Source organism: Cherax quadricarinatus, chromosome 44, assembly GCF_038502225.1.
Source record: "Cherax quadricarinatus isolate ZL_2023a chromosome 44, ASM3850222v1, whole genome shotgun sequence".
Lineage (NCBI taxonomy): Eukaryota > Metazoa > Arthropoda > Malacostraca > Decapoda > Parastacidae > Cherax > Cherax quadricarinatus.
The window spans coordinates 4,993,972-5,006,668 of NC_091335.1; the positions used below are offsets into that span (position 1 = coordinate 4,993,972).

Here is a 12,697-nt window from a genome sequence, read left to right on the forward strand (position 1 = left end):
TTTTTTTTGTGTTGACGGCTAACCTACACTAATGGTTTAGCACTTTGTAATAATACACTAATCTAATCTTTCTATATATTATGTCTGTAAGATGAATTAACCATTAAGTTAGTGACTCGTCAGGATGACGATGGACATCAGAGCAACAAACTTATTTTCAAGAGACTTGTGATCCAGAGAGGAAAATGTCTGCAGCATTTTAGGCTCCAGTTCGATGTCTGGAGAACTGGACGAAGTGTTTGATATATAGGTTTTGCGATTATTTACATTTCCTCTATTGAACTCTGTGGCCACTCTCCGGTACACCTCTCGTTAACGTAAATATTTAATCAGCCAGTCACATGGCATTGTTTCAATTCTCAAAAACGTGCAGACAGTCGAGATTCAGACTGATTATTATAAATATGGTGAAGAGCTAGACCCGTAGGATTATAAAACTTGTGCGGGGGGGGGGGGTGGAGTGGAGTGGAAGGCACTCAGGCTTAATTCGGGGAACTGGAGCACAGATCCAATTCCCTAAATAGAGCCCCTCGCCAGCCTCGAGGACTCATCCTTGAGAGGAGGTTCAGAGAACATCAGAATGGGGAAGAAATGTGATCTAAGGATTTGCAGTGTTATGATTGTTGGTTTCAGACGGGGCAGTTTGAAACTAACTGTTGATCTCTTGGAATTTTTTATACACGACAGTGAGTTTACAGAGACTGGATGCTGTGTTTCTCACACCAGTGAGCGGCAATTGTGGGCGACAACGCCTTGAGAGGCTGGAGGAGAATGGCTAGACTGGTTCAACTGATAGTAAGGCGACAGTAACTCAAATAACCATGCATAACAGTGGTTTGCAGAGGAACATCTCTGAATGTACAACACACTGAACCTTGACATGGATAGGTATATATAAGCAACTGAAGACCATACCGGGCTCCACTACTATCTAATAAACCCACGAGGCTACTGGGGCACAGGCTCGCTAAAATTGGACAAGCTGATGACTGGGGGGGGAGGGGACGTTGCTTGGTCTGACAAATCTATTTCTGCTGGGACATGCAGATGGTAGGGCCAAAATTTGGCATAAAACTTTTCTTTGTTGGGTTTATCAGGGCCACTGAGACATAAAACTTTTCTTTGTTGGGTTTATCAGGGCCACTGAGACATAAAACTTTTCTTTGTTGGGTTTATCAGGGCCACTGAGACATAAAACTTTTGGGATGTGATTGAATGGGACATTTACAGTGTGAATGTGCAGCCTACAAATCTACAGAAACTACTTGATGCTATTATAACATGAACCAGGATCCCTTTTGGGAGCCCAACCCAGTACTAGTGTACCTAATAGTGGCTACCGTGTGTTATAAATATATTAATATATAATCTGAGAAAGATTGCAGTCAGCAGGATTCGAAGCTACGTCAGAGAAGGCTGGCAAGGTTCCCAAATGCATTTATATAAAAACCACTTGTCAGAACATAGAGGAGAATGAGAGTTTCATACCATGCCTGAGGCTCAATGATGCTGGATTTGGGAGAGACGTGACTTGTAAACGAGGCTGCCCAGCTTTTCAGACCTCTGTGGCAGTGGTACTGAGCATCACTGGGGAACTTTTCCAGCCTCCCTGACGTGGCTTCAAATCTTGCTGATTGCGATCTTTCTCTGATTATAATTGTATATATAATGTACAGCGTTTTAATAAAGTACCAATTTGTTTTTTTACTGTACACACAAGTAGTTGAAACTCAGTGCGAGTCTCTGATCCTTTATTTATGCCACAATAAAAATGTTTACCCAGAGAAAATATAAATTTATTTGAAAGACAATAACAATCCAACAAAATTTAAATATTTTGAGTTTTGTGAATATGTACGAATTTAATTTCAAATTAACCTTTATATATTGATGATAATTCCCATTAGCGGATAGATGAATAGAACCTCTCGTTTTATTCATTAATCTCATGACCGGGAGAATAAGAGTAAATCATAAGAGGGGCTCTTGATCCAGGGAATGGGACTTATCCTCTCCATTCCTTAGATCGAATCTGAATGCCTCCCATTTCCTAGGAAGTATGACACCCCCTACGGTTTTGGCGCTTCATCCTGAATAAAAAGGGATGTGATCAAAATGTGACGTCATAAGTGGGCGGGGACTTGATACAAGCGCTGGTTGAGTACTTACGAGGCCCCGCCCACTATCAAGGTCACTCAGGAACTCATTGGTAGAATCCCTTCAAGGGAGGATCCTTGATGCTGGTGAGGGGCTCTTGATATAGGGAATTGGATCTGTGCTCCAGTTCCCTGAATTGTGCCTGAATACCTTCCTTCCCCCTCCCCCCACAGGCATTGTATAATCCTACGGGTTTAGCGCTTCCCAATGACTATACGTATTTGTAAAAACAGTTACAAGACCCTCACCTACTAATGACGTCACTCGAGAGCCCGAACTTTATTGGTAGAAACTTTTACAAGGCTCCACCCACTAATGACGTCATGCAAAAACAGGCATTTCATTGGTAGAAGCTTACAAGGCTCCGCCCATTAATGACGTCACTGAGAAATTAACAGAAGCTTATGTCTTTCTCTTCTCTCTCTTAGTAATAAATTCTCACTAGATGGCGACACCTGCTTAAAAAATATATAGAAATCGACTTGTTCATATATAAGTAGAATCTTGTGGGTTTAGCGCTTAGTTATGCTTATAATAATAATACATAAATCTAAGCAGTCTTAAAAACGTGCATAATATAGCTGCCTTTCAATATTTTCTAGCATATTCTGTACCTGTGTATTAAACAGAGACTTTAGTGGGGTTTTATTATTATATCCATGATGAAGCACTAAACCTGTAGGGGATCATACAGTGCAGGGATCTTGGTCCAAGGAACAGGAGTCATTTTCTCCTTATAAAGAATGTACTTGATTACTTCCACTTCCCCAGGTGATGTCTGACCACAGGATCTGACCATACCAAGGTAATATATTAATATTAATAAGCGCTAAACCCACATAGGTCATTCAGCTCAAGACGTACTAAATGAAGGTTTGATCCTCCGTCTGCAGAACGTTAGATTCGCTATATCACTTAGTTCCACGAATTATTCTTAACCACTTGTTATTTTGTTCTTCAAAGGTAAAACTAACTTAAGTGAACAAGGACAATTTGTTCTTATTTTTAGGATGGATTGTGTAGAAGACAGAAAATACTGCATCATGTACAAGTGACAAGTTGTCAACATCTCATAAGGAAGGGTTGCTAAGTGGCACAAATTTATTATAGTTTATCCATGAAAAGAATTTTGATTTCTACGTTTTCTGTGTACAATAAATATTCAACGCCATCTATTGGCTGGCGTCAATAACACTAACAAGTTGTCAACAGCAAGTCATAAGAGATGGTTGGTAAGGTGACGAAGTCTTTAAAACTGGCATTTCATTGGTAGAAACTCTTACAAGGCTCCGCCCACTAATGACATTAAAACTGGCATTTCATCGGTAGAAACTCTTACAAGGCTCCGCCCACTAATGACATTAAAACTGGCATTTCATTGGTAGAAACTCTTACAAGGCTCCACCCACTAATGACATTAAAACTGGCATTTCATTGGTAGAAACTCTTACAAGGTTCTGCCCACTAATGACATTAAAACTGGCATTTCATTGGTAGAAACTCTTACAAGGTTCTGCCCACTAATGACATTAAAACTGGCATTTCATTGGTAGAAACTCTTACAAGGCTCCGCCCACTAATGACATTAAAACTGGCATTTCATTGGTAGAAACTCTTACAAGGCTCCGCCCACTAATGACATTAAAACTGGCATTTCATTGGTAGAAACCCTTCCAAGTCTCCACCCACTTATGATGTCACTCAAAAACTGGTATTTCATTGGTAGAAACTCTTACAAGGCTCCGCCCACTAATGGCATCACTGACAGAAATCAACAGCTTCTTATGACTTGCTGTTTTCTCTCTTAGTCATAAATTCTCTCACTAGATGGCACAAATCGACTTGTGGGGTTTAGCTTAGCTATGACTATATATAATAATTGTGATTATAATAATGTTAATCATACAGAAAAAAAATGTAAGCAGTCTTAAAAACCTAAACAGAGACTTTAATGTTTTTTTATTATATTCGTGATGAAGCACTAAACCTGTAGGGGTCATACAGTGCAGGATCTTGGTCCAAGGAACTGGAGTCATTCTCTCCTTATACTGAATGTACCTGATTACTTCCAGTAATCAAGGAATAACTTGTTCTTATTTAGGATGGATTGTGTAGAAGACAGAAAATACTGCATCATGTACAAGTGACAAGTTGTCAACAACATCTCATAAGGAAGGGTTGCTAAGTGGCACAAATTTATTATAGTTTATCCATGAAAAAAATTAGATTTTTACGTTTTCTGTGTACAATAAATATTCAATGTCATCAATACTAAAAAATTGTCAACAGCAAGTCATAAGAGTTGGTTGCTAAGGTGACGAAGTACTCCCAGTGACATCACTGTAAAGCTATCATTTCATTGGTAGAAACTCTAGAAGGCTCCACCCACTAATGACGTAACTCAAAAACTCATTTCATTGGTAGAAACTCTTACAAGGCCCCACCCCCCTAATGACATCACTGGGAGAGAAATCAACAGCTTCTTATGACTTGCTGTTCTCTCTCTTAGCCATAAATTCTCTCACTAGATGGTGGCACCTGCTAAAAAAATAATTTTGATTTCTACATTTTTTGTGTACAATATTAAACGCCATCTATTGACGTCAATAGTACTAACAAGTTGTCAACATTATTATTATTATTATTACAATCAAGGGGGAAGCGCTAAACCCGGAGGATTATACAGCGCCTGGGGGGGGGATGTGGAAGGCATTCAGGCTTAATTTGGGGAACTGGAGCACAGATCCAATTCCCTAAATCAAGAGCCCCTCACCAACATCAAGGAACCTTCCTTGAGGGGAAGTTGTCAACAGCAAGTCATAAGAGATGGTTGCTAAGGTGACGAAGTGCACATATGACGTCACGTTATAGCTCACATTTCATTGGTAGAAACTATCCTGCAAAACAGCCAATCACAGTGACGGTAACATTACAGCCGCATGAATACCTGAAAGGCTTTTAATGTGAATGCTAATTGGTTGTTTTGGAGAAAGTAAACATTGGAAGCAGTCAGAGATAGCATATGCGCGGGAAGAATTTTCATCATAACATCTACTGTTTACTGTTCAGTTTCTGTTGAATGTTTCATTCTCCAGGATATTTCTGAATAAATTTTTGAGCACTAACAAATTATTAATTACTTAATTAAACCAATGAAATTAAATTTATTATTATTATAGGGGATTGCTAAACTCATATGGGCCACACAGCAAGTGGGGGTAATGGGAGACATTTATGTTCCATCCTAGGAATGGTAGGACAGGTACTATGATCAAGGGCCCTTCACCACCATCAAGGAACCTCCTTATATATATATATATATATATATATATATATATATATATATATATATATATATATATATATATATATATATATATATATATAATATACATATATATATATACGTATATATATATATATATATATATATATATATATATATATATATATATATATATATATATATATATATATATATATAATATATATATATATATATACATATATATATACATACATATATATACATATATACATATATATACATACATATATATACATATATATAAATACATATATATATATATATATATACATATATATATATATATATATACATATAGATATATATATATCTATATATATATATATATATATATATATATATATATATATATATATATATATATGTACATATATATATGTACATATACATATATTATATATATGTATATATTATATATATATATATTATATATAATATATATATATATTATATATTTTTTTTTTTTTTTTTTCAACAAGTCGGCCGTCTCCCACCGAGGCAGGGTGACCCAAAAAAGAAAGAAAATCCCCAAAAAGAAAATACTTTCATCATCATTCAACACTTTCACCACACTCGCACATTATCACTGTTTTTGCAGAGGTGCTCAGAATACAACAGTCTAGAAGCATACACATATATATATATATATATATATATATATATATATATATATATATATATAATATATATATATATATATATATATATATATATATATTATATATATATATATATATATATATATATATATATATATATATAATATATATATATATATATATATATATATATATAATATATATATATATATATATATATATATATATATATATATATATATATATATATATATATATATATATATATATATATATATATATATATATATATGACCAGTGCCTTATTTTGTGAGAAGTTGGATGATGTCAACATGCAAACTTACTCTTGAGAAACTTTCCCTCAGTGCCTTTAGCTTTTCTTCCAACATTGAATAGCTCCTGATGACACAGAGATGTGTGAAAGTACTTGAGCTGAAGATTTCCATCTCTGTGGCTTGTCTTGCATATATCTGCAGGGAATACATTTTTCATTTATGTACATACCTCTGATAAATTATGCACAGTATGTGGAGAATTAGTACTGTTCACTGACAGGAAGCACTTCACAGTCTCTCTTTATTATTATAATCAAAGGGGAAGTGCTAAACCCATAGGATTATACAGCACCTGTGGGATGATATGGAAGGTATTCAGGTTTATATGGTTTCTTTTAGGCTTTGAAGAACTGCCATCATCACTACTGTTGTGCTTTGGTATCATTATTAAGCAAAATTAAGAGTTATTTTCAGGCCACAATAAACAGTGGATAACTGAAACTGCAGAAACCAGACCCACATGATACAGGGGTTCTACTGTACATATTTTAAAAGAAAATAATACACTTCAGTTTTTATTAATATTTTTACTATACAAAGAAATAATAAATAGGTTCACTTGTGAAGTTCATGTGAATCTTTGCCCCTCTATTTATGCCATGCAAAAGAGAATGCTAGCTCAGAAATAAAATTATTTTTCACAGAACTCAAATTTAAGACTAGCAACAATAAAAATTTAAAGAAAACTAATGAATTTATTTCCAAGTTTATCATATTACAGGAACTGAACATTTTAAACTTGATCACCCACATGGGTTTAGCTCTTGTGTGAATAAATAAGCAACAAATCTGAAAATAACTTTAACAGTCGGGAAATGTTGTAACATAGCTGCATTATATACTTTAATACAGTGGAACCTCAAAAATCGAACTGCTCCCAACACAACCAATTATGTAAATGTATTTTTGTAAGTGCTTTTATAAGTGTATTTTTAAGGGTCTGAAATGGACTAATCTAATTTACATTATTCCTGATGGGAATAAATTCATTCAGTAAAGGCAGTCGAACAGACTTCTGGACCAAAGAAAGTTCGATATTTGAGGTTCCACTGTATATTTAAATTATTGTAAGTTGGCAATGAGATTTCTCATTGGTTGATAGATGAATCTGTCATGTCTTCTCTAATTATTATTCTTAATGATCACACATAGTCAACAGAGGAGTAACAGCAAGTCATAAGAGAGTTACAGTGCTGACCAACCCGAGTGATGTCGTCTGTGGGCGGAGCTTTGAAGTTAGTTTATTCAGGTACACCTACACATAAATACAGTTAATTAGCAGCATATGTGTAGATTACCTAGGATAACCCATAACTGACTTATTTCCCATGGGGTCCTTGAAACTGGTTGGATACTTACAAGACCTACCCATTAATGATGTCATTTAAGAACACATATGTCATTGTTAAAAACTATTACAAAACCCTGCCTACTAATGACATCACTCAAGAGCCTGCATTTCACTGGTAGAAACTCTTACAAGGCTCCACCAACTAATAATATCACTCAAAAAAACTGACATTTTATTGGTAGGACACAAAACGCCCCACCCATTGACGATGTCACTGGACGAGAATACAACAGCAGCTTATGACTTGCTGTTGCTCTCTTAGTCATAAATTCTCTCACTAGATGGTGGCATCTGCCAAAAAAATACTCAAATCAAACTTGTTCATACATAAATGTAAGGAGTCTTAAAACCTGTATAGCTAGAAATGCCTTTCAATATTTTTTTAATATATTCTACATCTACAATAATGACTATGTATTAGACAGACACTTTAGTGGGGTTTTATGATTATACATGCAGCCAGCAGTAACAGCTTGATCAGGCCCTGATCCACCACAAGGCCTGGTCACAGAAGACTGGGCCATGGTGGCAATGACCCCCGAAACCCTCCCCAGGTATGATGAAGCACTAAACCTGTAGGGGTTACATTGTGCAGAAGAGTGGGAGGTAATTTGGCTTGATCCAAGGAAGAAAGTAGCTCTATTTCTTTGGAATTGGAGAAATCCTCCTCCTTTCTTGGACTGAATTTGATTATTTCCCATTTCCCAGGCAATGTATGACCCACACGGTTTATGCTTTACCAGGAATATAACAACAATAACTAGATGTAGTACTCTGGTTGCTACACAGACAAAGGTATTCCCATATTCCACAAGCCCAGCCTCCTTTTACATCAATGTGCACAAAAGGAATACTGGAAGATAATCATAAAATTCTAATGCAGCAAAATATAAAAATGTATACATGTGTGTCTGTATGAAGGTACCTATGTATGTGTACACAGATGCATACTTGTGCATATGCATTCGTGTACCTATATATATATACTTGTGCATATGTGTACTCATGTGGCTGAAGGAGTTGAGTTTTAGCTCCTGGCAGCACTTCTCAATTGCCACTAAGATAAGATAAGATAAGATTTCGTTCGGATTTTTAACCCCGGAGGGTTAGCCACCCAGGATAACCCAAGAAAGTCAGTGCGTCATCAAGGACTGTCTAACTTATTTCCATTGTGGTCCTTAATCTTGTCCCCCAGGATGCGACCCACACCAGTCGACTAACACCCAGGTACCTATTTGCTGCTAGGTGAACAGGACAACAGGTGTAAGGAAACGTGTCGAAATGTTTCCACCCGCCGGGAATTGAACCCGGGTCCTCCGTGTGTGAAGCGGGAGCTTTAGCCACCAGGCCACCGGGCCACAGTCATTCCCTCCTAGCTTCATGGGCCCTATTATTCCTGCTCTTAAAACTACATATAGAGCCTCCCTCCCACACTTCAGTCATTCAACTTCCTCGCCACCCTCTGAGACTCAAAGTGGCTCATCTGTGTATTTAGCATGTGGCTGTGCCTTTGTGTAAGTGCACACTCAACAGGTACATGAGGCGAGTACTCATATGCACAAATGTGCGTATATAATCATTTGTGTATGTGCAAGTACTGTAAATATACATGTACACAAATGTATATCTGTATACATTATGTACTCATGTATATATACTTATTGTATGATCCTTATGGGTTTGCTGCTTCCCTATAATAATCTTAACTTCAAAATAATGCATTAATACAACTGCACCTGTAACTCACACAAAAAATAATTTCCACGAGCAACACAATGAATCTGATCACAGAAAATCATTATTTCTGGGTACTATATTTATCTTTATATTTGTAATTTTGCCAGTTGAGTCCTGGAGGTGGGAGGTACAGTGCCTGCACTCTGAAGCAGTATTTTAACTGTAGTGATGGAGTGAATGATGATGAAAGTGTTTCTTCTTTTTTGGGTCACCTTGCCTTGGTGAGAAACGGCCGATGTGTTAATAAAAAAAAATTGTAATTAACCCCACTGGGCAACCCTTGTGCATTTAGAGCTTTAGTTTTGAGTGTAATAATAATAATAATAACCCCATTGGGGCTGGACATCATATCTCCCCAACAACGTTTATTGGAGAGGCTGCAAAATTCCCAACGAACACCAAAGACACCCGTTAATGTTTTTCTTGTGCTGGCGTCATCAAACATCCCGCACAAGCAACTCTAAAATCAAGTAATTTTCTTTCCCACATTCACACGCTTAATTTTGAGTCGGATTTACAGAGTTCAAGTTTATCTGTGTCCCTACGCTTACGATGTCTCTTTTTAATAAGATCTTGTGGGTGGGGCATGAAGTATCTGAGTTTCTCCCAAAATTTGGCATCGCCCCACTTCACATATGTCTTCATGGAGATATAAAGTTGAAGTTTATCATCAAGTTCACTTTCTGGTGGAATCTGAAGAAAGAAATTGAATAAAATTTAAAATTCATTAACAAGAAAAACAGAATTGAATGTCATTAAAGAAGAGGGATGGGAAATTTGTTGCAGAATCAACTGCTTAAACTTCAAGGTTTTAAACCTTCAAGGGAGACAGCTCTTCCCCATGAATTGAATATTTATATTAATTCAAGGAAGATGCATTGATGCTGAAGGACTCTTGATCCAAAGAAATGCCTCCCATTCTCTACAGCATTCTATGACCCCTTTCAGGTTTAGTATTTCACAACAAAATTACCACATATATTTACGAGGAAGCACTAAACTTACACGAGTCATACAACACCAAGATCCAAGGAAGGGAAGGAGTGTTTCAATTCCTTGATGCAAGAGACCTCTCACTGGTATCAAGGAACTTCCCTTGTGGGGTTGACCATAAAATAAATTAACAAAAGCATTAACATCCATCAATATTCACTGAGAAAAGAATTCTTTTCAGATACTTACACAGTTACTAGCGGAAGAAAATCAACATCTTAATATGGCACTATGACTTTTTATACCAACTTTGGCTTGCCTTGTTAGTTCTTAAGTTCAGCCTTCACACCAATGTGCTGATATAACCCATACTGGGTGCTTTGACTCCCAGAACACCCTCCAGGTATACTCCAGGTATACCTTCCACTTCCCTAGATTAACCCTGACTCACGAAATCGTAATGACACGATTGCAAACAAACCATACCACGGGCGGGATTTGAACCCGAGGTCAGAGTCTCAATGCTCCAGACCGTCGCGTTAGCCACTGGGCCAGCTAGCTTCAATAAGATTCGTCCAACTAGCGGGAGATTCGTCTGTAAAAACTTGCATTTGTGGACACAGTGGTGCCTATGCTAACCTTCCTACAGTGTAGAAATACACCTAGTTGGACGAATCTTATTGAAGCTAGCTGGCCCAATGGCTAATGTGACGGTCTGGAGTTTTGAGACTCTCTGACTGCGGGTTCAAATCCCGCCCGTGGTATGGTTTGGATAAATTAACCCTGATTGTCTCCTATTTCCCAGGCACTGTACAGCTCTTAGGGGTTAAGCACTTCCCACAGATACAATTAAAATATATACATATAGCACCTGTGATCAGTTTTAAAAGCTTGCACCTACCTCTCCATAAACAATGACAATTAGCCTGTTAGTTCTGTCTTGCAAGGCCTGAGAGTGAGCAGCCTTGAACTCCAACTGACCCCATACGCTTTCAATGAAGTTTGATGAGAGCACCACCAGTGTCCGTCTACTGGCTTCCACACTCTGCAGGATCTGGTTCTGGATGTACTCGCCAGGGATCCAGTCACGATAATGGAGACATACTCGGTACTTGGGGTCACCAGATTCAAGCCCAGGAACCAAAACTTTATTAACAAATTCTTCATCCTGTTGAGGTACAATAAATTATGAAAATTATATAATTAAAAGTGTACAAATACATTACATACTTGAAGACAAAGCATACAATACCGGCAAGATGGGATAAGACAAATGCAGAATAATGCGATCCTTTATTCACATTTTGCCCATACAGTGGGTTTATAAAAAAAAAAAAAAACATTGTTTGGGTGAAACGCTGTCAATCAGTGATCACATTACACGTACTGCATTTGTCTCTCTTTACATTACATGCATGACTGCCTTGGGCCAAACTGGTTGGGGCATCCCCTACCAGGGCTTCACATACTTGGGTGGCTACAGTCAAAGACATTTAAGTAATGCCCAACATTTCCCAAATATGCATTACACCAGTAATGTTGCAAATCTCAAATTCAGCTTTACTAATTAATGTTTACAATGGTAAGATTACATCAACAAAAGTAATAAGGTACATACACAGAGAAATGTATATACTCTACTTTATCTCAGTGTATACCTAGATATTCCCTCAAAGAGGTTCCTTGATGCCTGTAAGGGACCTTTGATCCAAGGAACTGGAAATGCCCCCCATGTTTCTCAATCAAACCTGATAACACCACATTCTCCAACCCCAACCTGTTTTGTGCTCCCTCGTGAATAAAATAATAATAATCGGTGTACATATGTCAAGAGGTAAATCTCTGTTTATATACTTTACAATGAGTAGGCCAATTTTAAGGATTGACATATTCTTGACAGTTAATATACAGGTGAATTGCAACCACAAATGATCCATGTGCAGTCAATAGGCTTTAAGTTTAACAAACTAAAAAGAAATTAATGTTTTATTTGAAGTTACTGGAAGACATACCTTGTGAGAGTAACTGATGAAGGCATCATATTTCTTGTCAGCATCCATTTCATCTTCAGTTACGGCCCACAGGCACATGTGGTGTGTGAACAACCACACTTTAATTCCTTGCTTGTACTTGTAAAAACTGACAGTCCCTGTGTGTAGGAAATTAATTGTCAGTAAGCCTCCAATAGCAAGGGGTTAGTAATTCCTTCTCCTGTGTACATTACTGATTTTAAAAAGCGAAACTTTTGTTTTTCTTT

At 37.0% G+C, this 12,697-nt stretch overlaps 1 protein-coding gene across 1 annotated transcript in view; it reads right to left on the reverse strand.

The window, feature by feature from the left end:
- Positions 1 to 9,629: 9,629 nt before the first annotated feature.
- LOC128697485 (protein toll) overlaps positions 9,630 to 12,697 on the reverse strand; it is a 39,788-nt gene continuing 36,720 nt past the window's right edge. Inside the window, exons 4-6 of the mRNA XM_053789212.2 lie at positions 12,453 to 12,589; positions 11,342 to 11,608; positions 9,630 to 10,200 (exon numbers count right to left, since the gene is read on the reverse strand). Coding sequence (XP_053645187.2) covers positions 9,997 to 10,200; positions 11,342 to 11,608; positions 12,453 to 12,589 — 608 coding nt within the window. The 3' untranslated portion in view covers positions 9,630 to 9,996. The remainder of the gene's footprint in view (positions 10,201 to 11,341; positions 11,609 to 12,452; positions 12,590 to 12,697) is intronic.